This window comes from Athene noctua, chromosome Z, assembly GCF_965140245.1.
Source record: "Athene noctua chromosome Z, bAthNoc1.hap1.1, whole genome shotgun sequence".
In the NCBI taxonomy this organism is placed as follows: domain Eukaryota; kingdom Metazoa; phylum Chordata; class Aves; order Strigiformes; family Strigidae; genus Athene; species Athene noctua.
The window spans coordinates 74,942,177-74,970,035 of record NC_134077.1 but is presented as its reverse complement, the minus strand read 5'-3'; the positions used below and the strand labels follow the sequence as shown (position 1 = coordinate 74,970,035).

At 49.1% G+C, this 27,859-nt stretch overlaps 1 protein-coding gene across 1 annotated transcript; it reads right to left on the bottom strand.

Moving 5' to 3' along the window:
• Nucleotides 1–370: 370 nt before the first annotated feature.
• Nucleotides 371–27,859, bottom strand: B4GALT1 (beta-1,4-galactosyltransferase 1). Its single transcript, XM_074932361.1, has 6 exons — nucleotides 27,542–27,859; nucleotides 15,177–15,412; nucleotides 7,630–7,817; nucleotides 6,067–6,189; nucleotides 4,415–4,519; nucleotides 371–3,619 (listed from the first exon to the last, which is right to left on the bottom strand). Exons 1-6 carry the CDS (start codon nucleotides 27,816–27,818, stop codon nucleotides 3,484–3,486), a joined length of 1,065 nt encoding a protein of 354 aa, XP_074788462.1. The 5' UTR covers nucleotides 27,819–27,859; the 3' UTR covers nucleotides 371–3,483.

Sequence of the window (27,859 nt, the reverse complement as noted above, 5' to 3'; positions counted from 1 at the left end):
TCCACACTCTAGCCAAACCCACAAGCACCTAGGGAGCAAACAGTGGCCTGTTTCCCCCAAGCAGCCGAGAGCCTGGATGAGGGCTTGTATCCCCTGCCTTGTTTCAGGAGAGGTTTGCATGCTGTCTCCCTACCCACAGACAGATGAACCACCCTATGGTGTCATATGGGGACTCTTGGATCTGTTTCTCTAATACCAGTAAAAATTTGGTAGTGCAGCCAGAGAATTCACTGGGGGTGGGGGGTGTGCAGCCAGAAGAGGGGAAAGCTGGAGAAAGTTAATGCAAGGAGGCCAAGGCATGGCCCAGTCCACCCCATCAGCCAGAAACCCACCCAGCCGGATGGGTAATTCAGATTAATGCTGCCAGACGTCATAACTGAAAATACTTTATTTGACATCAATAGTAAAATAGGAACATCGGATTTTACATCCGTTGATATATAAATGATAAAAATGCAAAAGCAAAACCATCTACAGGAAACCCATAAGCAGTCCAGTATAGAAGTAACAACCCAGGGAAAAGCTGCATGCCAGGACCCTCCCTCATCCTAACAAGCAAGAGTAATCCCAAAGAAACCAAGCATTAGCATTTCCTTTGCAGCTATTTGTTCTGGGTTTCAACTGTTACACATGGTATCACTTTGAGTGTTGCTACCACTACGGGAGAAGAAAACAACACCACCCACCACAGGTCATGGCCAGAATCCATTTCTGTGCAACATGAGCATTTGTAGAAAAGCACCCTGAAAATCCCAGGGACATTTCATGGCCAGGTTGAGTCAAGAGCATTTTTGTGAGTTTGAGCAATACAGTTTACACAGGGACAATGAGATCTGGAAATCATGGGTCAGCACAGAAGCAATGAAAGGCAGCTTTGTCTTTTAGATGGCTTCTGGCTTTAGCAGGAGAGAAACTAAGCAGCAGTTTCTTGCACTGCTCGTGTCTCTGCTGAAAATAGTTTTCAGGTTTCCTGGTTTTCCAGTTTCCATTGCTCCCCTCTTTCAAGGCACTATATAGAGACCTTTGACTGCAACAGTCAGAAATAAGTGCTCAGACCACCCCATGATATTCAATAATTACAGTATACAGTGAAACAAGTTGTTACACTAACTTTTTTCTAATCTTCAGAGAATCCTAAGGCAAGGAAACCCCTCTGCCAAAACCAACTCAATTACAACAGGTAGCCCCCTTGCATAGCCTGTTAACAGACAGACACCACTACAGCTGAAGGTCCTAACTCTTCAATCTACAGAAGGCTCAGCCCAAACCTGAGGTCCTCTCTGCAGAGACCTGGGATTTTCAGTGGAGCCTCAATGGGTTTTGGTGCTGATCTGCCACCTGTGGGAGTGGGGCCCTGTTTCTAAGGCACCTTTTAAAAAATAAAAATTTAAGTCTTTGCCTATGTCTCATTACTGGTGCAGACTACAGCTACACTGATGTTTTACAGGTAGACATTTGACCTGACTTCTGTAACACATCCTCTTCTTTTACCCAGCAAAAGCTGGAGCCTGACCTGACAAAATTAAATGCAACAAGAAGCACAAGAGACCAGCTCTTAAACATGTCTACTTCCTTGTGCTTTGCTCCTGCTCCATGAAAGCCCACCTTTGCTCAGCTCCCAGCATGATGCCGCAAGTGTGGCCAGGAACAGCATTTAAGCTAAGGGGGTGAACACTTTTTCAAAGTGAGATTGAAAAGGCAGCTAGTTGTCTCCCCAGTAATTAAAGTCTCTGTGCATACTTTGAGCCACCTCTGGCCTAAGAGGAAACACACTGTCCCCTAGCCCCTGCAGGATCCCACCCCTGCAGTGCAAGGGTTCAGCAAAACCTTCAGGTCTCAACAACAACAAAAAAAAACACAAAAAAAAAAGAAAAAAAAAAGAGGCAGTGCTGAAGATGATCCCCAATACAACAAGCGTCCCTGATTTTAACAGCCTTCAGCACAGGCCAAGGAAGTGCAAATTTCTGTGGTCAGAGCTGGTGGCAAAGTACTCACCAGAAGGAAGTAATTTCTCAGTTCTGGCTGAGAGCTTTAAATCACTTAAACCAACTCCAAGGGTGGCAGTGCCTGAGGCTTTCATACGGTCACGGGAAGGAAAAGCAGAGTGTCTGTACAGGTGGTGCCCTGGTGTACTGACAAAAAGTAGTACTCCAAAACACGCATGTTCCTCAAAGCCTGAAAAAATCAGAGGGGAGTTTCCCAATAGAGGACACACATTGCAACAGGCTTTAGGCAAAGAAAAATCGGTTGGATGTCAGCCCTGCTGTGAGTGTCTCAGCACCGCAGGAGATTTCATGGACAAATAGCAGAGCAAATATAATACATGGCTTCTATATAATGACGCACATAAAAAGCCTACTAGTCTTAAGATAAAAGAGGCCTTGAATCATTTCCTATTATGCTGCACCCTAGTTTAATCTAGTATTAAATATACTGCTTATAATATACAAATTACTTTAAAAAGTTATTAAAATGTTACAACAATAACAAAAGTAATAAGTGAATTCAAGTTTTATGCATGACCTTAGAATAAAAATTTTGGTTTTAGGAAGCTTCAGACAGTGTTTAAATAGCGTGGTAACTATCAACCACTGTTAACAAATGTCAGCAAATTTTACGGCCATAATTTCATCACACAATTAAATTAATTCATCTTTATTTCAGGGAAAAAAACCCAAACCCATACCCCCCAAGAACCCCAGGTATTGCTGTGCTGAGGCAAAAAGTCACTATCACATCCAGAAATAAGGTTATCTAAAGCCAGCGGTTTCTGCAGATGCCATCTATGTATCTCCCACCCTATGCAGAGACCTCACTGGAAAGTTCTGGCAAGCTCTGGCTCAACTCACTCAAAGCCTCCTTTGAGACTAAAAGAAATAATTACATTCATTGAATCCAGACTTGGTTGTTCAACATTTGCTCTGCACACAGAGATGTTTGTTTTGGTCACTATGAGAAAAAAATTATATGATATTGTCTCCATTAAAGAAAACATCACATCCAAAGCATAAACTTGTAAATTTTAGCAGCATTTTACAGTCCTTCATAAAGTAAAACTAGGAATTAATTAAGAGGAATGTTTTCATCCACCTCATTTAAAATACCAAATATAATGGGCAGTAATTGCTGATGCATCACAGTTGTAATCAATAAAATTTGGGTCTAGCAATCAACTCAACATAGAGAGCAATGCAGCAAATAGATCAGATTCAACATTTTCTGGCAAAGTAAATATTTACAACTCTTATGTACAGCTTCTGGACTTACAAAACAATGGAGAGCTAGAAAGTTGTGTAAAGTCAAGTCTGGAATTTAAAAAAGAAAAAAGCACTTGTCCAACCAATTTGGAGACGCTTTGGCATACCAAAAGAGGCCTTTTTTTTTTTTTCTCATTGCAACTGTTATGGAACCAGCAGACAGAAAGCATCAATGAGGCCAGATGTCCTGGGCAACACAGGCAAGGTCTCTCTTGTGTCTGTGATGTTAGCTATTTGGTGAGCCAATGTCCACTGTGATCTTTGTATACAGAGGGTACTTGTCAGTTCTTAACACCTTGTAGGATAGTGTATTTAAGCCGTCAGAGCTCATTGTCTCCCTTGTGTGAGCAATTCGGTCAAACCTGCAGAAGGGGGGGAAAAAATCCACAAAGAAGGAGGAGAGGGGGAGAGGGGGAGAGGGGGAGAGGGGGAGAGGGGGAGAGGGGGAGAGGGGGAGAGGGGGAGAGGGGGAGAGGGGGAGAGGGGGAGAGGGGGAGAGGGGGAGAGGGGGAGAGGGGGAGAGGGGGAGAGGGGGAGAGGGGGAGAGGGGGAGAGGGGGAGAGGGGGAGAGGGGGAGAGGGGGAGAGGGGGAGAGGGGGAGAGGGGGAGAGGGGGAGATGTTTAAACAACCCTAACTCCACATGACACTCTTACAGCTTCCCAGGCAGCACCTCCGGTGTTTTAAGAACAACCTGAGTATCAGTACAGGTCCCATGAACTCCCAGATTTGGCCAGCCTAAGCAGTGGGCAAAGACATCCCTATAGGGTCAAATTTTAGCCAGGAAAAAGCAGCCAAACTTTTAAATCACACAGGTCTCTTTCCAGCTCTGAATTAAGCGTACAGGTTTTATATGCAAAAGACAAGCTGGAAACAATTGGTCGGAGCTTAATTTGCTGCGTTTAAGGACAAGGGGGAAAAAAACCCAACAACTGAGAAGCATTCATGCCATAGAGAAATCTTGGGGAAAAGGTCTGTAATAAGGTAATAAACTGGTGAGGGAAAGGGGGCACCTTATGGTGCAGGGAACAGAGAGCTCAGCAAGGCAGCAGATGGCTGCAGGCTTTCTGTAGTGGGGATTTTTGCATGCCAAAGAGAAAGCCAAGCAGCAAGGGTGGGAGGCACCCCTTGAATATGCTGCAGGACAGGGGAGACGCACCTCTCGGGGTTGGGTTCGTTCTTCCGGTCCCGGGAATGCCGAATCATTCTGCACTTGCCAATGACGGCATCCGGACGGGATATCCCCATGCCTTTAAACACCAGCCTGTAAAAAGGAAATACATTAAACACCCATGACAGGCAACAGATGTGGGATGTTCTGCCACACCACTGGTTTCGCCTGGTGTTTTAAGGGGGGTGTTGGTTTCGATTTTTTTTTTTTTTTTTTTTTTTGAGAATGTCACTAGTGCATTTGCAGACTTGCCAACACCAAAAGGGGGGAAAGCCAGTCCCTTTCCACATGGGCACATCAGCGTGGGGAAAAAGACACGTCCCTCTACCAACACCAAGGATCTGCTAATTCACTGCACCCTTGACAGCTCCTCCAACGCCCAACACCTTGCTCCAGGCTGTAGACTGGAATTTGAATGGGAGGCATCTAATTTTTAACCCATCTGGAAATGAGCCATAAAAGCATTAATTTTTCAGAATATGAAAGCTGCAGTGCTGGTAGAAACTGAAGTGCATGGTGGTGAAGTAGCACGGTGGGGACACATGGTCAGAGCCACAATGGTCCCAGCTGCAACCCACCAGGTGAGGGGCAGCATGTCTTTCTTTGTGTGCTCCCTGCAAGGCACCTGCAGTTCATAAATGCAGATGCTGGAAAAGTACCTAATTTCTTCCTCTTTTCGCCTCCCTTTTCATTTCTATGTAGCATCTTCTGCTCCTCAAAACCCAAGTGCTCGAAAAAGGAAGGACTGCCACCTTGCTTTGAATGCCCTGCTCCACTGGAAGATTGCCCCTTGCTTGGTTTATTAAACAGAAAGGCTGAACCTCAGAAACGTACAAGCAGTTTTAGGAAAAAAGAAAACAGATAGGAAAACCTAAAGACCATGCAGAGTGGGGTTCTACCATTTAGAAACACTGAAGAGGGCTTCCCAAATCTGAGCTCCCCATGGTCATTTCTCATAGCGACTGCCCTGGGGGTGTGAATCCATAATATAGCACAACCCCACATCTGTGCTGCGAGCTGGTCCTCAGTCGGGGGCTGGTCCAAGCCCGCCCTGCGTAACACCCTCCTCCTCTCCTGCAGTTCTGAGCCTAGCTCAGCTGCCTTCCGGGCAGGAAGCAACCGCTCACACTGTTACTTACAGCTACTTGCAGTCTGACAAACAAAGCTCTACTACCAGGCTGCAGACGCAGGCAAGCCTCAGGCTGTTTTGGACTAGATGGGTCAAGGTCTTCTCACGCCGCTGCATGCCCTGAATACCCTTCCTTCGGCCAGTGCTGGGAGAGCCAGAAGCGCATTGCTCCAACCCGCGCACCAGCATGGATGCTTGCAAGACTGTGCAGCAAATGAACTGTGAGTGTGTGGGGCACGAGTGGGATTTTTCCAGCCAGACCCACTACCCAGCACCCCTTGGGAGCTGCAAAATGGGATGCCAGCACGCAGCAGGAACATGCTTTTGCTGAGCCAGCAGGTCACATACGCACACCACCTCTGTCCCCCACCCTGGGGGTGAAGGGGAGGCTCTGCTGTTGGAGTGAAAAGAAACCCTGTGCCCCCCGCCCCACCCTGGGCAAAACCAGCAGGTCTGTGCTCATCCCCACCCTGGAGGCACTCTGGGTGCCAAGGGGGGTGTATTTATTTACCTGTTATAAATGTCATCATCTTCGCCACCCCAACCCCAGTAATTGTTTGGGAACCCGTTGATCTTTGTGAACTGCTCTTTGCTCAAGGCAGACACGCCTCCAAAATACTGATTGTAAGGCAACCTGGAAGAAGAGAGAAAAGGACATTGGAGGAGGAGAGGCCCTAGCCAAGGAGCAGCCTGCCCACCCAACAAGGACCTGCCACTGCCCCTTAGCCAGGCCACGGCAAGCCAGCGCCCACTGCAAGGCACCTCCCTGCAACAGGGAGCAGTACATGGTTTGGTGCCCTGGCTGAGGCAGTTGGTGGGCTCAGTCCCAAATGCAGCTGGGAAGTATTCTGCAACTAGCAATGGCTGCAGCCTTTCACCAAGATGTACACTGTCCTCAAAAGACAGTCTGGTTAGATGCACATCATCTTGCCAAAGGACCGGTATGTGACATGCATGCCCTGGGAGCAGCAAGAGCTCAGCAAAGCACTGGAGGTGCCTCAGAGCCTTCCCTTTCTGCAGCTCCACTGTTCGCCTCCATGTTCCCAGTGCCCCAAAGGAAAGCTCACAGCCAAAACTGAGCCAGCAGCATGACCTTGCACGCACAAAGGCAACCAGCTCCTACTTCAAACAGGGAACAATTCACCAGGGGACTGGAGACAGACAAAATTCAGATCCACAGCACAAGGAGAGGGCCCATGCAGGGATCACCAGGACCTACAGCAGACCTTGTCTCTGCTTCCACAAACAGAAGAAACCGCTTGGGTCTGCATTTCTGCTCTAAGCTTCACCCAGCTGCAAGAAAAAACTGCAGCTGCTGCAGTGCCAGTGACAGTCCTGCTCCGAGCAGAGCTTGGGTCTAGACTGGAGACATTCAGGGGTCCTGCCATCAACATCACTACTGTATCTTTAGAACTACTGGTCACCATGGGGTCATGACTGGTTTTCACTTTATAGACTAACTTTTAAGCTCCCCCTTGGGGATTTAGGATAGAAAAAAAAAAAAAAAGCAAAGCAAGACACATTTTTGTTTACAGCAGCTTGCTGAACCCAGATGTATGCTGAAAGGCATTTAGGTTTGTGTTGCCCTCAGATACCAGTGCAGGGGTCCCTCAGTGGCCCAAAACTGAACAGCTAAAAATATTTCATTTTGCTCTTAAAATAGTGTCTGATGCGGTCTTTTAAAGCTGCACATAATTCTCACTGTGTGAATGTCTCACTTTTCAGACTGGGTGGAAACACTAGCTGACTTCCAGCTTCCAGCCTGAAACACAAGAAGGGATACATGGGCATCTGCAAAACGACAGGCTCTTAGTTTTTCCTCACCCTATGTTTCACTTTCCAGAAGCTGTGAATTTTAATAAACTGCTCAGATGCGTTTCTCCCCCTTCCTCCCCTCCAGCCGATTCCGCTTGCAGCCACCCGCTCCCTGCAGGGACAAACACACCAAAACAGGCTTTTGCCAGAGACATTTTCCCATGCTTTCAATGGTGGGTGGGGATGTCTAACGCTGTGCCTGTCCTGCTAGGCTAATCGCAATATTAGGAACAAAATGCCCCTCCAAAAGGCCTCTCACCGAAATCCAAATTTATCCATGGATACAGAGAGGTGGCGTGGCTGGCTGTAACATTTGTAGGTGTTCCTGTCATCCATTGGGATGAGGTCTACGTCACTAAACACAAAGCAATCATAGTCATACTCTTTCAAGGCCTCTGCGAATCCTATATTCAGCAGTTTAGCACGGTTAAATTCTTCTTCTCCATCCTAATTTAAAAACAAATAAAAACAGTTAAGTGACTTAAATTTAACAGTTGACATCAGCAGCTTCTTACCTGTTGCCAGATGCTGGTGTTGCTGCACTAGGCTGGTGTGCCTGCCATGTACCGAGCTTGAGCCCAAGCACTGCCCATGCAGCACCCATGGGAAATCTGCAATGAGCTCTCCACCCAGACTGCTGCCCGAAGGAAGATGGCATCTGAGCCAGCTGCAAACCACAGGGGCAGCTGAAATGGCTGAGAAAAAGCTGGACCTGGTTCAGCTCCCCTCTCTTGGTGAGAGGCTTCGAGAGGGCAGGTTTGATGGTGAGCAGTCCCCCTGTTTCACAGGCATGTCAGGATTTAATTTTGTGATAAAGTTAACAGACTGCCAGGACAAGCAGCTGGGGCTTCCTGTAGCAGCTGAGAAAAGCAAAGAAAGATGAGCTTTTCTGGAAGAAGGGACCCTTGCTACAGAGAGAAACCTTGGTGATGCTTTAGCTTACAGCCAGGACAAGGACCATGGACCGAAACCTTTCCATGGCCAGGATTACAGCACCCTCTTCCTAAACTCTGCCACAACACCGCTGCAGGACTGTGGTGTGGTCTCTGCTGAGCAGCACATGTGAGCACGTGCCAGACCCGATTTGCAAAGCATGGAGTGGCACCAGTGGCATGGAGTGGCTAAAGTCTGCTGCTCACTCCTGCTCCTGCGCCAAGGCCTGGGCAGTCGTGCACGCACAGGAGCAGAATGCTCCCCAGGCCATGGCAAGGGTGCTGCTGCTTCGGCACGTGGCTGTCACACACAGCCTTGGTTATGGATGGCAGCCCGGTGAGAGCTGCTTCCTGCAAGGGCTATGGCTCCTGTCCCAGAGGCCAGCACCTGCTGCAGTGCACAGCCCCTTCTTTGCTGCTCCTCTGCCAGCCAGAGGATGGCATGACTCACCATCCATCCCAGGGCACTCGCGGGGAAAAACTAAATCAGGAGGGCTGTCACTGTAATGGGAAGGACCTGAAAAGAGCTGACATGGCAGCAGGGCATGCTAATCCCAGGCCAGGTGCAGTTAATGAAGTGACCTGCAGAGAACTGGGCAGGATAATCTCTGCTCTCCTTCCTGTGCAACAACGTACACCAGGAGAATCAGTTCTGCCTCTCTTGGGTAGAAGTGTTTCAAAAGCACTCCTGGCTCTGAGAACAAGTACAGACTTGCAAATTGCTTGAGTACTTTCGAAAAACAACAGGATCATACCCACAAACCCAAGAATACTGGTGGCTTGAGAGTAAGGATTTTCAATCCAGGATCCAATTTTGCAGCAGCAGCTTCAAACCCAAACGCTGTGCAGGGGAACAGAGCAGGCAGAAGGGAACTCACAGGACATTGCTGAAGGAGGCTCAAGTTTTTTGCCAGCCTGGAAACCAAGGCTGCCAAATACTTTCTCTTCTGCTATGATACATCCCATCTTTCCCCCTCCACACCCTCTTAACAGTGTCAAGCCAAAGGACTCCCACACCGTGCAAGCCATCCCCCCACCCTGTGGTACTCACACCCCATGTGGGAGGCGAATCAAAGATGGATAAAATATTGTACCCAAGAAGCAACAGCTTAAAACATCACCTCCTCCCAAATGGCTCTGTCTGGTTAATAAATGATCAGTTTGGAAACTGTTTAATCCAGACTGGTTAATGGACCTGCAGCTGGAGAGCCAATGCAAGTTCTTGAAACAACCACAAATACCTTTCAAATGAAGGTTCTAACATGCAAGTGTCAAACCAAAGTTTTCAAAGGCATTCATCACCTGCCTCCGGCATAAATGACTTCACAGGGAGGAGTGAGCTTTCGTGGAGGAAGATCTGAGCAAATTCTCAGCATCCTCACCCGAAACAAAAGGGTTCATGCAATAACTAAGGTGGTGGGAAGATGATCACCATCATGCATAAGCAAGAGCAGTGAAAACTTGAGGGCAGAAAATGAAGGCAAGTCAGACAAAGAGGCTAGGGAGAGGGAGCAGCTGAGGCTGTGGGATAAGAGGGTTTTCTTTCCCAGCAAAAGGGGCTGCCCAGTCCCTGCTGCTGAATACTCCTCAGGTCCCACGACACCCAGGCCTGGCTCCATAGTCCCAAGGGGGACTTTTCCCAGTGCAGGTGCAATGTGCTCACACCTCAAAGCACCTGCTGGGTCCAGTCTAGAAGAAGGTCCTCATTTCACACCCTTTGGCTGTTCTTTTCATAATGAAATTTAAAGGCAATGGGCACTCCCCATTGATTTTGTTACCAGTTGAGGCTCAGCCATAATTAATCCACACCACAGGTAGCCTCTAACTCCTCTGCATGACACTTAAAGATTAACAATGCTACAAGGAGCTGCGTTTTTAAAACTGTCCCTGAAAAACCCTGAAGTACAGTGCCATGGCCAGACCAAGAGTGTGCAGGACCCGCTCTGCTGCCTCACCCACCAGAACCCGTCAGAGCCCATGCTGGGGCCCTGTGCGTGGAGAGGGAACTGACACATGGCAAACACTTCACATGGGCATTGCTGCTCTCCTCTCAAATGGCCACACAGCTTCACATTGTGGGATCCAAAAGGCTTGGGGTGAGGAGGAAAAAATCACAACCAAAAAAAAAATAGAACAAAACACCCTCTCCAAGCCATTTTTAGTAACTTTACAGTGAGCAGGTGGCTTATGCAAACCTTGCCACGCCGTTATCAAATTATCTCCTTTGAGGGCAAGAGGCTGGTTTTCTGTCCCAGGAGGTATGCAGAGGTTTACAGTGTATACTGGAGCAAAAAAAAAAAAAAGACTGAAAAGAGGTTTTGCTTTTTGCAGAAAGCTGTTTCTTTACCTGAGGCAATGTGGAAGCACTGGCATGATTGCAGTATCTGAGATTCAAATCTCTCAAAACTCAGGAACATGCTGCAGGCTTCCATCTTTGACTGATCCTCAACTTTTTGAAAGAAAGAAAGAAAAAAAAGCAAGCAGAGTTGGGAAATCTCCCTTCTGTGCTACTGTCCCTTCCAGGTCAGCACAGGGCATAATACTACAGGTGACCTAAGAGAGAGCAGGTAAAGAAGAATTGAAGAAACCTCCAGCCCTTGCCTCTTCTTGGCAACTCCTCATCCCATGGAGGTTCCCTGTTGCTTGCTATAAGGAAATGGATCAGTTTGGACTTGCTTGGACAGAGGTGCATCATCCTGAAGAGCTAGGCAATGCACAGGGGACTGCTGCTTCGACAATGCAGCCAAGCTCAAGACAAAACCTCCATGCTTATTTCCTGGGCTTTCAACCAGAAAAGATGTAGTCCAAGCACATTTTTCCTTTTTTTCTTTCCTGACAATTTTTCCCCACTATGTTCTCATCCTGAAGCTTAACCCATGTCAGAGTTCAGTGCTGGTGCCCAGCACCTGTTTCTGGCTCCTGATTTTACTCAGTCTGTCTCTCCCAGCACATCCAAGTCCATCCCCATTCCCTGGTCCACGACAAACTACTGGCTGAAGGGGGACAACCTGCTGCCTCAGACCTGCAGGGCTGGCATGGAGTCCTTCTCACACGTGGAGATGATCAGTCCCAGCAAGAGAACATCCAGGCTTTTTTTCCTTCTTGTCCCTTACCTTTGCTGAATCTGGTTTGTTCAGCCAGACCTATCAAGGGATGCTACCTTTTTTTAGTACGGACAGATAAAATGGAGGTTTTTGGAACTGTCACTCAAGTTAAAGTGCTTGCAAACCAGCAAGAACCATCTGTCCCAATTTTGTCCTACCTCCTACTTTCATGTAGGAAGCAGCACTGTGATTCTTTCTGCAGACAGCACACCCATGGCTACATCTCTGTTACCTGGATCCTAAACTCACTGGGTCTCAGGGAGGTAATGGTGAGGATAGGTGTTTCTGGTCGGCTAGGAAAGAACCATCACTCCAATGGGAGGTTGCTAGTGAAGTCAAGGATACGCCAAGACAGCCTGAACCACACACACAATGTCCAAGTGAAAGTCCATCCTCCAGTGGACTTGAGCAGGTAGAAACAGATTTCCAGGGCCTAACAGAGACACCAGGAGACACTTGCTGTTTCTCTGTCTGAGGGTGTTTTGAGGCCTCAGCACCATTACATCGGGTAGCAGGAGAGAACAGCAGGGGGAACTTGCCTCCCCCACCACTGCAAGGTTAAGCAGGAGCCAAGCACAATTCCCTCCTTTGCCCACATTCCTGGAGGTCCTGATACCCTCTGCAAAATAACATGAATAAGTGCAATGCCGCAACCACTCTGCACTCACACACACACACACTTCAGAAAACTGCCTACTGAGGACATTGCAGGTAACATCAGGGGCCAGTGGAAAATGGTAGAACAGTTGCACCGTTTTCAGCAAATTTGCTTAGCTTCCCTTTTCCCAAACATCAGTCAGTCTGGCTGCACAGGCATTTGCACAGGCTGAACTGCAGTGAGAAAACTGATTTCTAGACCTGAGTGCCCAGACAGCAATGGCTAAAGAAGCCAGGGAGCATGTGGGTAATAGTGGGAGCAAATGGGGCTGAGGGAGACACCACAAATCCACTGCTGCCTTCTCATTTTCTGAAGTCAAGCTTGCAGGGCATCAAATGGGAGCTACAATAAGTGTGCCCAGCCATATGGCCTCATCTCAGATTTATCTGAAAAATCCTACAACTGCTACTCCATGTGTGAGGTTTGGGTTTTGCTGTGGGTGGAGTGTGGAAGGTGAAGTATAATATATTTTTTCCACTGGCTCCTGTTACACACCAGACATTTTACAAACATCATCCCCCTGACTTCAGCCAAGTCCTAACTGAGGCATTCAGGCATGCAAGAACAGCATGGTGGGACAAAACGAACTGGTGATGGAAACATATTGCGCTGAAAGGAAGAAGTTTGACATTACCAGTGCAGCAGTAGCAGGGCTCAGAGCTCCTCTTTCTTTCTATGAGATGCAGAGCACAGAAGAGCACGTAGGCAGCGTGTAAGAACCAGATCACACAGTAATTCTCCTTGCTTCAGTGACTGCTTTGATATAGACAGGATTAACAAGTAAAGGTAATATTTCCCCACTAGAAGGAAAAATAAAATAAAAAAAAAAGAGGGCAGATGCAAAGGGAAGGACAGACAAGAAAAAGAGAAAAGCAATTGTCAAGAAAGCAGAGAAATAAGACCATATTACTACTGTACTTCTGGCAGAATTAATACATTTTCTGCAACTCTCTCTATTCAGTGTTCCCACTCACCCTTAAGAGATGCATCCAGTGGGTTTACTACCATTGACCACTCTGCGTCTTCCAGACACAGCTTGTTAGAGTCACGCAGAAGGAGTATGTTTATTTTACAAATCAAGTAGTTTTACTCGCTAACCTACATCAGACTGCGGGATGTGTCCAGGACATATATACCCTCTGTACTGCATGTCACTCCCGCTCAAACTTTGCTCAAGAGATGTGTCTGAAAAAACCCACCCGCTTCAATAATTTTTGGAAGGGTTAACTTCAGAGCACACTGACAGCCCCACAGCCCTAGTGTTGGAGGACAGAACCAGAGAAGAGGAGGAGCCAGCAATGCAGGGCAATACATGCCAGCACGCACCACTGCAGCAGCAGCAGGAACTCCAACCAGGCTTCGGACACTGCCCATCTTTATGGATGCCAATGCAGCTCCATGTGATGGGGCCCCTCGCTTTCCTTACCCTTGAACACCACCGATGGGGAAACATCAGCACTGCCAGCTCTTTACAATGGAGACAGCCACTCACCCACGAGCGGTGCACCCCCAGAACATGGGCAGGCAGCTTTCCCTGGTCCTCTGCAGAGCCAACCGGTGAGCTATGCCTGGCCAGGAAAGCAGCAGCTCCCGCTGCAGGACCACTGCTGGAAGCCACATTGCATCCTTGCTTCCAAGCCACACTCAGAAAAGGGCGGCATGCTGCCCTGCCACCTTCACCCACCTGCATCCCAGTGACCAGTGGGGACCATGGCTCAAGCAACCTTGTGGCACCAGTAACTTGCACAGGCAAATGCCTCACATGAAGGGAAATGCGATCTGAAGGATGAAGGGCTGGGGCTAGCCACCACTGCTGGACTGCAGAGGCACCAGCTGTTCTTAGCATTACACAGGAAGGGTCTCCTTACAGGGCTTAATTTTAGGGCACAGGCTGCCAGTCCGCATGCTGCGGAAATACCTTGTGCCCTCAGCAGCAACATGGCCACCAGGCCACAAGCACAGTCAGAGCATCTTGGCTGTTGTGCTGGGGAGCTACTGCTAATTTCCCACAAATCCCTTTTGCTGAGATCACTGGCACCCTGGAAATGAGCAAAGCAAGAGAAATAGTAGTAACAGAGTACTGGTTTTCTCTCTAGAAAAAGGTCTCCCCTTACTTTTAATTCTGTGAAGAAATGTACTGCTTGGGAGACCATTTTAAATATTCATGGTGTTTGGTATGCCCAACACACCAGCCGATCTGCAAATTTAAGGTGGTACATTTAAAGCATCATGTTATTTAATCTCAGTTTTTACAGAGCTGAGAAAACAGGATATAAATGTATATTCAAGAGAGAAACTGCACTGTGAGGTTGTCTAGCTGCTGGTCTCTGCTGGGGCTCTCAGAACTGCATCTGCCCTTTCACGCTGCAGCCCATGCAAATGCCTACACATTTTAAGCTTTTCCAAGTGTGAACAACACTCACTTATTTAACCACCATTATGGTATTAATTAAGACAGCTTGTTTGGAATGCAACATGCCTTATTTTTTTTTTTAGAAGACAGATCTAAGGCCATTGGGTATTGAGGAAAAAAACCCCCAAAACATCACTACTTGTTTCTGTTCTGTTACCTTAAGAGAGTAACTCACCTGTTCCAATGCCACAGCTTTGCTTTCTCCGTACTGACACTGTGCACTGTTAGACTAACATGAACAAAAGTTGCTTGAGAAAGTAAGTGAAATCCTGTGGCTTTATGGCACACTCAGTGCCAGATTAGCCATTAACACTACCTTGTCACCTTAAAGATCTCCATATGCAATTCCTGCAGCCATTGGGAAAAAAGGAACATTTGGAAAGAGATATTAGATTGGGTTGTGCTATTAGGGATTTCTTCAAGCAGAAGCTCTTTAGAGTGAATTGTGCCTGGCTGCAAGAGGGGACCTCAGGTTTTCCATCAAAATCAAAGCAAAATTGCTAATGTTCATTTTCACGTCTTTTTTTTTTTTTTTTTTTAATGCTATAGTCTTTTTTATTATTATTTTTAAAAAGGAAACAACCCTATCCCTGCCTGCCAGCCCACTGCTGTTCAGGATAAAGCAACCACTCCTCTGTTTTAGGGAGCACAAGCACCATTATGAGAGCAGTATAAAGCCCTGTGTCATTAGCATCTTACCTGGTTGATAACATATACTCCATAATCTAGTTGCTGCCTTTGGAGAATGGGGTGCAGGTAATAGAGCCAGTACTTCAGATGCTCCTCTCTGTTCCTGAATGGTATGATTATTGCTACTTTCTGAAGTGCTATGCAGTCCTTTGGAGCAAAACGACCTCCTGCTTTGACCTCTGGGTTGATTCTCGCCACTTCTTCCAGGTTCACAGGCTGGGAAAACTCCACACGTAGTGCACCAACTGGAAGAGCAGCACAGCACAAAGTTAGTTAGCATACACTGTCTATTTCTCTAAGCAAACATCTTTTATGCACATTTGGTTGTTCTTTTGTTTTTTAAAAAGAAATGTTTTGAGCCAAATAAAATCCTAGAGGTGTATGAAGCTGTTGAAGCTTGGACTAGCCATACCCAAAGCAACTGCACAACACCATTCAGAGCAAACGCGCAAATGCTGTAGCCTCTTGGTATCAGGCCCCAACTAAGTCGCTAACATGAGATAAATCTTGAAAATCCTCCTATCTGCGTGGCAATCCAAGAGCTGTGCTCCCACTGACACATGAGCTATGAAACCAGACTAGAGAATAGTGTAGCCCTCTGTGCTACCACCCACCTTGCACAGCGTGAGAGTTGAGCACTTCAAAAATGGTCTTGGTCCCCTAATTACTTATGCCAAGGCTAACCACATGCAAAGTGAACAACACCCCCTTTCTTGTTTTTTTCTTTTTCTTACAGATACTTTCAGTGTTCTTCAGGCATGCCCATTATTTATTAGAAGTTTTGTATTAGAACAGCTAAAAAAACCACATCCAGATTTGCATGCAGGTTGGCAATTCCTGCGCATGGTTTCGACAGCAGCAAGTTCTGAAACTGCCAAAATAATCTGTGCCAAAGCTGGTGTGTAAAACTGAGAAGCCCCCCTGGCAGCACAGAGAAGACAGCAGTCTCTGAGCCGCTCAAGGCCAAGCTCAGGGAGAGAGGGCAACAGCAGCCCCGGGCACTGTTAGAGGTGATGAGACCTACTTTGCAAGGCACCCTACGTGACTGCTCTTTGCTTGCCACGTCTCCTCTGCCTGGCCATGCCGGCTCCCTTACCTTACAGCTGTAGGTGAGTCCTGGGCTGAACAAAGCACCGCTGACTACAGCCTTTTTGTGGATGCCTTCTTTTAACATGCATGATGGCCCTCCTGCAATATTTGCTTCCAGCTGCTCCAGCCCTGACAAACAGACTGCTACAAAAACCGAACAAGCACAGTAGCTGCCTGCAGCTCTTGCTGCCATGTCCTGCTCCCAGCAATGGTCGCACATGTGTCTCAGAGCTACTTTCTCATCTCTGCATTTGCTGAGGAGATCCCCAGGCCCATTTGACGGCACACAACAGCATGCACATGCCAATGGTGGGCACACTGCACTTATGGAGCCCCTTGAGAAGGGGTGCAAGTGATATTTTAGAGCTCTAAAAGGACACAATGAACCCTGTGCATATCCTGACATGGGACTACTAAAAAAGCAGAAATAATGCTCCTGGCTCATGACTCATTCACTTGTTATTTAGCTAGAAGAAGCTACTTTAGTTTGGTTGTGCTGCTCCACAAACCTGTGCTCACTCAGACTGGAGATGGCAAGAAGGAGACCAGCCAAACAGGCAGACGTGCTCAGTGTACTGCCATAGGCAGTGAGGAAGCTCTAACACCTGATTGACTGCCTGCACAGCACAAGACAAGACCTTGCAGAAACAGGCATCACAGGCAGGATGCAAAGGAATCTGCATTTTGCACACATTAAATGGAGAAGTTTGCATGTTCCCCTCTCACACAAGGAGAAGGCAGCCATTTCTCAGACTCCAGGCACTGGGATCAGCCTGCCCATGCTCTCAGCATTCCCACAGCTCCCAGCTGCATCCTGGACATGTCTGCCCAGATCCACACACTCTCCACCCCACGGTACAAGCTGGGTCCTGCAGATGCCTGCCCTGTAGCTGCACAGCCAGGGCTGAAGCATCTCTGGTCGAAAAGCGGCTTGCAGGGGGAGCTCAGAGGGCATTCAGCAGTGGGAGGAAGAAGCAATAATGGGAGGAACTGGGGCAGGAAGGAACATCCAGTGGCATGACTGGGACCGGGGCTTGGTGGGGTCAGGATCAGGGGCCCGGCACAGCTGCCCCCATGCCAGTGGGACAGGTGGGGGGCAGGTGCCTGAGCAGCGAGGCCAGTGAGGGTTGTAAGGGGAAAGAGTGCATAGCTTCCTCTGAATTTGGGTACCGCTGTCATTGGTGGTGGGTGCTCTCTCAGAACAGTCCTGGCCTCAACCCACCTTCATGCCTGCATCCCCCTGCCCATCACTCTGTCCCCCAGTGTCACCCCCATTAGGAGACCAGCACTGACAGTAAGGATGATGCTACACTTCTGTGTGTTTAAAACAGCAAAGGACATTGCACTGGGCACAGTTCACCTAACCATGGCCAGCAAATGGAATTACACCGGGCATCTGTGCCCAGGGATGCCATTTTCCTGCCTTGATGGCACCTCACCGCCAGCAGCGGGACCAGCCCGGCGGGAGGAAGCAGCAGAGCGGAAGCAGCACATCCCCTCCATGGGGCCCTGCCAGCACAGCCGCTCTCAGGCACTGGGCGGCTGCTGTCCCACCAAGCAAGCCCTTCCTGCCGGCTGGGGCAGCGCTCTCTGCTCCTAGTTGCTGCTACTGAGAAACACTGTCAAGCACCATCAGGCTGGGGGATGTTTTCTGGTTTAACGAACAAAAGATCTTTTAATGTCTTGCACTCACTCGCACAGCGTAAGGGAGGAGGAAATGAAAGTGCCGTTTAGGCGAATTTACAGGGGAAATCTGCCGCTGGCGGCTTCTGAGCTCCAGCTGGGCAAGGACAGCCACAAGTGTTTGGACACTGCAAGCAGGGCTTTTTGCAGGCTGGCACCTGCCAGACCCCAAGGCCAAAAGAGGACTGCTCATCCTGCCAGGACTTGCTCTTGTTTGTCTTCAGGAGGCTGAAACATCAGCAAGGAAAAGATGGGAGAGGTAAACACATTCATGATTAAAAAACATTTGTGGAAGACAGAGATTTAACAGCTTCAGAATCTTGAAGAACACTAGTGAGAAACTACCTGTACTGCTAAAACCCCCTGCTAATCAAATCAGTTAAAGGCAGCACACCTTCTTGCAAATGCTGCCTGGATGGATGCAGCCAACATGAGGGTCAGTGAGGAGGTACCCCAGGCATCAGCGCCATACATGTACAACAAGGCAGCCCCTTCTGAGACAACCTTGATGCAAATCACGCAGTTAATATACTCAATAGTTTCAGTAAGAATACAAAAACATAGAAAAACCTGAATAGGCTGTTTTAAAATACAGAATGGCTAAAACAAACTAGACCTCATAAAGCCATGTGGCTGACAAAAGGCAACAGCAACATACCACCCACTGCAAATCGATGCTTTCAGTTCACTTCCCAAGCAGGGCAGGGCTAAAGCCAAATCTGCAAACACAGGCTTTCCAACTGGTGACCAGAGCCACGGTTCCAGTTGCTAACTCTAAACCCTTTTGACCAACATTTGACTACCTGGATAGCAAGCAGCCCCAAGGCCATAGTCTCCAAAGGATGACGACTCAGGACACGATGTGCTGATGCCAAGAAAGTGTGTGAAGTTTGCTGTGAGTGCTGTCCCACTGGCCAAAGCTATATAACTATTTGTCTTTACTAGGTAAACTTCCAGCCCGATTCACTCTATCTCAATCTTTCCTGCTCCATTCAATGTGACTGCCTGACATAGGAGCCACTGTATATTGAGCCCCTTCTAAAAACAGGCTGTCATGACAGAGCTACGTGGACTTGCAATTCTGACCACCCATCAGCCCCAGATTTGTAGGCAGACAATTTCTGGGTTCAGAGTTACAAAGCTCCAGCAGAGAAACTTCACAAGCCTTCACCATATGTTTTAGCAAAAGAAAACCTTGGAAACATGAATAAGCAACTGCCGGAAGCTTGCAAAAGACACAAAAGCACGGCATCACATCCAAACACTTCAGAGATTGTAAAAGGAAGTTTTAGCTGGCAGTGGTAGGGTAAGAGAGAGAGACACACACCAAAAAAAAAAAATCCAACCCCTGCCAGCCCCCATCTCTGACACCAGAAGCACTTCTGCTCAAAGGGAAGGTGCACAGGAAAGGCGCTGTGCCAGCACAGATGCTCGTGGGCCGCCATGAAGCACATAAACAGGAAGCAGCTTCTCACATAAAGCAAAAGGTGAGACTTGCAAAAGCCAGAGGCAGCGCAGCACTCAAGCCTCAGGAACGCAGCCCACAGCCCTGGTGATCTTCTCACACCTCCCGCTTCCCAACTGCCACGCTGAGGCTGCCAGCACACGTCCTCCCCAGCATTCATTCTGGTGTCCCAAATGCACAAAAAGCTCAGAATCCACTCAGCCTGATGACATAATTAATCTAGAGGCTGCTCCAGCCTACCTGGGCCACAGATACTACAAGTGTCGGGAAAACTCAAGCAGCAATGCGCTGCAGAGCTAGAACTGTACTCTTGCATGCCCAGGGCACCTGCAAACAGGATGGTGCCACGCTCCATCCAAGAAGGTAGTAGCGGGTGATACAACACAGGGCAGCAGCCACGAAAGGCAGCCCCAGAGTTTCAGATGGGATAAGGTGGGGGGAGCTATTACTCAAGAGGGCAGTGCAGCCCCAGTAGGAGAAGATGGGATGGAGGGCAGCTGGACTCATGGGCATGTTTGGAGAGGTGAACCAGCAGACTGAATTGCCCTCCCAAGCACTTCACAGGGAAAAATGGCAAAAATCACCCACACGCTTTGATCTGGGTGCAAATCTCAGGTTTTTTTATTTAAACTTAGTTTCAATTTAAACTTAGTGAGAATGAAAGCAAAAGCATATAACATGGAAGTTGGAAAAAATCTCTCCCCAAACAGAAGAGAAAAGAACATTTCCATCGTCCTGGCTGAGAGCCGGGCACTGTTCTCTAGCCACCAAGCCATGTGCACACCTGCACTGCCATGCTCAGACAAATCTCATGTGAAAAGAAAGCTGGAAAAGAGAAGCAGAACTCGCAGAAAGGAAAAAAACAACCTCTCTTTGCAGGGGCCCAGAAGGGAAGGGCTTGTCAGCTGCACCAAAGTCTGACTGGGAAAAACAAAACCAGCTCCACACCAGAGAACTTGGGGGCAAGTCACCCCATCACAGGCTGTGGAGCAGGGGTCTTGCTCCAGCCCCCAGACCCACGTGGCAGCTCCACGGCAGGCAGGTAGCTGCATCCCACGGCTCAGAAAAGCAAGCCTTTCCGATTAAAATCAGCTAAACTTCAGAGCTGTGCCAGCGCCTACGCAGGTGGCACCAGCCAGGCCTGCACTATGGTTTAGCCCCATGGTGGGGGGATGGGATCAGTGGAGGGGACAGCCCCAGCACCCCTCGCCCAGCTGGGTCTCCCGAGCAGCCCCCTGTCCTGGCATGCGACCCACTGGCCAAAACAGCCACGAGGATGCCTCTGTTTCCTTGCAAACTGGCTGGCAGCTGCTGCCCCTTGCTGCCTGCAGCCCTCATTCTCCCATAAACGTCTGAAAAAAACCCCAAAGAAATCCTTGGGTCTGGCTAGAAATATGACAGTGAGGAAAAAAAAAAAAAAAAAAAAAAGCCCTCCCAAAGACTGGGATATATTTTCTTTGGCTGGTCTATGCTAGTGAAGCTGCATCCCCTTACAGATATCAGCTATGCCGACACAAGGCTTGAGTCTGCTACACCAGCACACGCCCTGTCTTGGGCAAGCTCACATGGCATCTTGCATCTGCAACTGTGGACCCCAAAGGGAAACAGGCTGAAAAAAAAATGAGGATGCATCACATGCGCTGGCAACACTGGGTCTGAATGATGGCAGGTTTGCACAATTAACTGAGCGACTACAGCCAGAGAAAAATTTCTTACTCCAACCCCAAATGCTGCCTGTTCCAACACAAGGTCTCACACTAGCACACGGTGTCTTAAAAAAAAAAAAAAAATTAGAAAGATTTCTTCCACAAGAAGGTAGTTTTGGGAAAGAAGCAAAGTCCTCATCAGTGGCTCAAATCCAGCGCACGCTCACTGAAGCAGCTTTGAACTGTCTCCCTTTGAGCCAGGCAATCTGCATGCGATTAGCCTTTCTCGCTGCCGCCGCGAAACTAAATTCCAGGCCCTCTAACAGCAAACCCAAAACAAACAAACAGAGAGGCCTGGATCAGAAAAAGGCTGAGCTGCCCCCCGCCATGAACCCCCCAGCCTGCCGCGGGATGAGATGGTCAGACAGGAGTTCTCCCTGGCTCAGCAACATCCCAGGGCTGAGTGGCTCTGCCAGGGGCAGCCCCAAATCGCTAATCAGCCCTCAGATCCCTGCCCCATCCCATCCCGCTGGTAGCAGCTACACCCGGATGCCAGCGCTGCCCCGGGGTTGGGGCGCGCTCCCCAGATAGCGCTGGGCGCCAGGTGGAACGGAGGCGAGCCTGGCCGAAAACGCAGCCTGGGCTGGTGCACCCCCGAAAGCACGGGGTGCCATTGGCAGCCGGGGGCCTGGGAGGAGAGAACAGGAGCAGGGCATTGCATGCCTGGGGAAACGGCTGCTGAAACCCCACTGCCCCCGAAAGCACAGGTTTGCAGACCAGTCCATAAAGTCTTTACAGGGCTGTTTCCAGCTTCAGCAAGACACGTTTGCAGGTAAGTGCCCTCAAAGTGAGTCCAGGTCACACCTCAGCCTGGGGACCGGCAGTAGGGGAGGTGACAAAAGCAGGCCTCTTTCAGATAAACATCTGCAGGGGCTTGGGGACTGCCCCAAGCTCCTGTAATTCAGCTGCTGCCCAGAGGCAGCTGGAAAGGCTGTTTGCTGTGCCCCAGCATCACTGGGGGCCACAGCCACCACCTGCCCGTCTGGAGGTGCTAATCCACGTCTGACTCACCAAACACCTCTCCTTGCAGTCAGGGGCTCTAGGCACTGATTTGCACAAAGGAAAACACTGTCCTGGTGGTGATGGGCTGAAAGTGAGACTTTCTTCAGCCCAGAGACAGGGCAAGCTGGACACTAACACTACTCCATCCACACCCCAGAAAATCCCAGATCTTTGGCCCCACCACTGCAGGACTGCTCTGGACTGGCTGGCTCTGTCCACAAAACCTGTGCAACCAAAACCCCTCCTGCCCAGCAGAGAAGGTCGTGCAGGAGGGAGGGAGGGGAGCAGTAGCTGCAGGATGCTGTCTGGGGAGGAGGGTCCACCATCAAGGAGAATAAGTAAGCGGAGGAGTCTAGCAGCCCAGTGTCTTGGGCTTGCTTGCCAGGCCACCAGAGCCAGAGCACCTCCCTGCTGAAGACTGTGCATCCCCAGCATGCTACCCTTTGTGGGAGAGGGGAGGCCCTCACAGTGACAAGGTCCTCCATCTGCTGAGTGAAGTCAGGCTAAGGAGACCCACTCCAGGGGAGGAAAGTCAAGAGCTTAACCAACTTCTCCATCCAAGTGCAGTTTGGGAAGCTGCAAGCATCTGTCTCTTTCCAAACACAAACTTGGCCCAATTTCCAAAGAAACTAGCTGTTGCTTCAGATCAACGCTGGCACAGAAACAAGCACGTTATAAAACACTAGATGCACAAAACAGAAAACTCTCCTTTTCTCCCCAGGACCCCCGTCTGTTGTGCCATGTCCCTGAAACAGCTGCTCTCGAGGAAGTCACAGTATCTTTCTGAGTTAGTTTGCAAGCCCAATTAATAGTCCTTGACCTTCACTTTGACCAAGAGGATGGTAGGGATGCTCTCATCACAAAGGCTACTCCCTGCCTGCCAAGAGAGCCTGTGCTTCAGAGATACGACATGCTCCTGACCACACGGGTAGCTGTGGAGCTGTTGGCAGCATTGCCAGGATCGCACATCTCCTCCCTGCCAAACATCTTAAACATGTTCTTTGGAGAAGTTTAACAGTTTCTCAACCTCTCCTTTGAGGCCAAGAAAGCCTAACTACTGGTCCACGTGTTAGCTCCCCCTCCCCCAGCCCTCTCCATGCTCTTCTGAGTTTCTGTTTTACTTTTTCAAAACAAGGTAGCAGAGGCACACAGCACAACCCCAGCTTGTGACCATCAGCAAATAATGCCTGTAGCACTCGGTTGGGGGGGGGGGGGCAGAGGGAGTAGGTGTAGTGGGTGTATCAGACAGGTTCAAAAAAAAAAAAAGCAAATCGGGTAACAGCAAGTTCAGATGAAGAGGAGATGCTGCATATAAAGCAAATGCTTTCTCCACCACTTGGTATCGTAAGGGATCCCACAGATTCTGGGGCAGAAACCCCCCACATGGAGAAAAGAGCCCATGACTGCAGGGGGGCAACATGACCGTAACCAGACTAAACCTATCAAACCCCTCCAGCACCGTCACCACCAGAAGTCTTCTTATAAAATGGAGTTTCCAGCACCTCTTAGATTTTCACTCTCTCGCCTCAAATTATGCTCTGCTAGGAATCTGCAGTGCTCAAGCATCCTCTATGCTGCCCATGTAATGTCCACATATACAGATGCCTCATACTAGTTTGTGAATTCACTGACCTCTCAAGCAGCACATAACCTTTAAAAACTAACGTAATACAGGCACTAAGTATCACCACCGATTTGACAAGCTAGCTCTGTCTCATCCAAACAAGCCTCAAAGCATCAGAATACCCTCATCACTTATAATCAGCATCTACAATTTAGAGCGACTCCTTGCACTTACAGATGCATCAGAAGCGGTGCACTGACGAGAAAGCCCATGCCATATGTCCTCCCCCATCCAACCAAGAAACGGCTGCTCACCCACAAGCAGTCCAAAGGAGCTTCTTTCAGTCCTCATTTTTTTAAACATGCCTTGCTAACAGTAGGAAGCACCAATTTCTATCCAGCACTCTAGCATCTCGAAGAAAACAGTTGTTTTTCTTGAATGCCTGTGATCTCTCAACAGATAGCCATTTGGAAACTGTTTTCCTTTTTAAACATTAGTAAAAATGAGTGCATCTCTAGTGGTTTGTGCTTTGGACAGTTCACTGGTTCATATATTAACCTAGATTTTTTTTGCTTTGTCAATATTCCATTAATTACTAGGTTTTAGGGTTGTCAGTTTTCTGAATTTAAACCTGGGGGTGAAAAGCTATTGAGCCAGACACCTTATTGCAACATGTTTAGCACACTTGTGTCATCTTTGCCATGAGATGCTCAAGGGGCTGAGGTAAGAACATATTTCTTCAGTCTGCCATTCCTTACCAGCCATACCAACCTGGTATCTAAATGAGGGTCAAAAAATGGCTAAGGAGACAGCTGTATTCTAAAATAACCTCCATAAACAACAGATGTTCTCAGTCAGGCAGGACCTGAAAATGGCATCCTCGAAACACTGATAAGCCTTTCCATGAGATTTGTCTGGCACCAAAAGATAAGAGCTGCTTTAAGATGAGCTTCTTTTGGAGAGGGATCTTACTACTACCAAAGAACCTGCTCCCATCCCCACTTCCTCCTAAAACCAGCAGGCACACAAACTACCCCATCAGCAAAACATAAAGACCTCATGGAAAAGGTAGAAGGAAAGCATTTTGACTGTTTCAAAAGCACTTAGGCCAACATATATACTACTTCTATAGAGCAACGTGGTTTGGTTTGGTTTGTTTTAAAAAAAAGCAATACTGTTCTACAGCTCCTAAAGAACACAACAGTCTGGGGAATGGACAACTACAGGATATATCTGGATTTACTTGCTTTTGGACTTCTCAGAGGCTGAAATTTCACTGCAGCAAGCAGGCTCTGTTTCTCAGTACCCCATTTAAGATACTGGTACACAGCTCTAAACTGGATCATAAATCCAAAATGCTTATATTACCTTGCATTACATAGCTGTTAAGGACTTTTAATTCGAAGTTGAATTATAGTATTATTTCTCCAGCCCCAATTTATGCTTTTAAATTATAAATAATGGCAAGTGAGCCATAAAAACATTTTAAATTTGGCAGCTTATTGTAGAGATTAAACATCATTCAGCTAATGCGTTTGCTGCAGAGGCAGACAGCAGGCATTGTAAGCTACTCTGAGTATTGCTAGAAAGAGAACTCAGGGCCTCTGAAATGAGTACCTTGCTATTTGACTGTTCAAAAAGCTGGAGCAGCTCAGTCACACATATCCTGCATGATTCATCACATGCTTCCCAATGCCAGCAGAGTGGGGAGAAAAAAAAAAAAAAAGGATGTGGTGCACTTCAATAAATTTAGGTTTATGCTGAGGGAACCGAGCAGTTGGAGCTGCCTGTTCCCATCAGAGAACTTCTCCATGGCCTTGGAAATGTAGGAATTACAGGAAAGTCCTTGCTGGTTCCTGCTTGTTATGTTTGTACTGATGAGGAGCTTTTTGTAACTAGAGGTTTTCTGAATTCTGGGTGGGTAAATTAAGTCTTGGATACGCCTGCGGAGTGTACACCTCTCCATCCCCCACACTAGCCTTAGAGATACATGAGAAGATGATCAGGGCAGACTCATCAACATCTGAGGCACGACAGGATTGTTTTACAAATGCTGTTTGCTCCCAAAACCAGAAAAGAGCAGGAAAAAAAAAAAAATACCCACCAGGTTTCTCACCTACATGCTGGCTACAAACCTTGCAGCAGTGACGGTGCCAGCCTGCATCTGACAGCACCACCCCGCCAAGTGCTGAAGGCAACACAGCTAGAAACCATTTGCCTACAGCCTTATCAAGAGCTACTTTCTACATGGCCCTGTAGCTCTCTGAACATCTGTAACCACTTCCAATAGCCTCACTTGGCCTTTGGCAGATTCAGCAAATTATACCGAAAATGTTACAAAGACGGTAGACAATATTTTAATTGATCCATCAGCAACTAATTCTGATAACGCTTTGAATCTTGGGGACACTAAGAGCATTGCTCTAAACCAGGCATTTCAAAAGCACATGACTCACTCCTGAGAGGATCAGGGTAAGTGGAGACCATTTCAAGCAAAGACATATTCATAAAGGGCTCCTACATCCACTCTGTAAGGATCGGCTTGCACAGCCACTTTGAACTTAAAGTGATCTAGGGGAAAAAAGTGAAAGACATGAATCAAAAAGAACAACAAAAAGGCACAGCACAGTTCCTTTTAGTGACCTCAAAACCGCCTTCCTAAAAATAACAAACCAGTCATTTGTTATGCAGATGCATTGATCCATAAGCAGCTGACCAGAGAGGACGGAGAGAAACTATGAATTTCTGTGTCGGTTTCGTAAATTGAAAACCACTGGTAGCTTCTCGAAAGTCTCTTCCCTTGTTGTAATCTCCGGTAACAAAGGTGCCCGTGGTAACCTTTGATGAAGAAGGAAACGATCCCCACGCTCCAGGGTCCAAATAGCTTGTGACCAGGTCACTATCAACTGGGATCCCAGCAGGCCACGGTAACAAACTCTACCCGCACCACAGGAGGGTCTACTCAAGGAGCAGCAGCGACAAACAGCAGGTTGGATGAGAGCCTTGTAAGAGGAGGTAAAAATCTGGAATTCACCTTGCCTCCACCGCTTGTGACTGATCGGTGGATCAAAACAGCTACAGGTGATCAACGCACAAATCAGACCACAGGCAGGCTGCAAACAGCCGGCCAGCCCCCCAGCACCCGAGCAGTCCTGGGAAAGGCCTGTGGGGAGCACAGATTCAGTGCAGATAAAACGCCAGGCTGCCACGTATCAGGATACTGCATCACAGGACCAAATGGGAAGCGCCGCTGGGATGCATAACAACCGCACTCATGACCTTGCCTCGCAGCGCTCTTTAAACCTATACCGCTCATCCAGCAGGTCTGCGAGAGCCTCTACGGCACAAATCGCCCGTCCGATCCTTCCCGTGAGATTGCGCAAGAGCAGTATTTTGGGTAGAGCTCCCAGAGGAAATTACCCAACCTTTCCGGCAACCAGAAAGAAACCCAGCCGGACGGGGAGGGCGCGCTCCCCGACAGCGCCGGGGCTCCGCTCGCCGCCGCCTTCCTTGCGAGAACATCCGCGCCTCGGTGCCCCCGAACGGCGGCTCCCCGGGGATTCTCCCACAATCCCCCTCCGACGGGCGCTGCGAGGCTGCGCCGGCCGGCCGGCGACATGCGTGGGCAGCCGCGCCGCTGTCACACCCGCGCCCGCCCCGCGGGGACCGGCACCCACGAGGGGCACCGGGACCCCACACGCGGCGGCAGGCACCCGGCGGCGGGCGCTGCCGTCGGGGCGGGAGCGGCGGCCGCCCGCGAGGCTCCCCCCCCCAGCCCCGCGGAGCGGACGGCGGCGGGAACCCGGCGGGCTGCAGGAGGGGAGGAAGCGGAGCCCCCCCCACCCCCCGACGGGGCGGCACTCACCGAGCAGCGGGGAGGGCTCGGGGCAGGGGCCCGGCGGCGGCGGCGAGGCGGACGGGGGCCGGGGCCGGGCGGCGGCGGGCGGCGGCGGGCGGGAGAGCGGCAGCGAGAGGTTGGCGGGCGGCGGGCGACGCGGCGGCGGCTCGGGGCTGCCCGGCGGCCCCAGGGCGCTGCCCGCCAGGTAGTAGAGCAGCGTGGCCGAAAGGTGGAGGGCGCAGAAGGCGACGAGGAGGCGGCAGGCCCGCTGCAGCGAGGTGCCGGGCAGCGACGGCTCCTTCATGCCGGTGCGCTGGCGGGGAGCGCCACCCGCCCCGCGCCGCG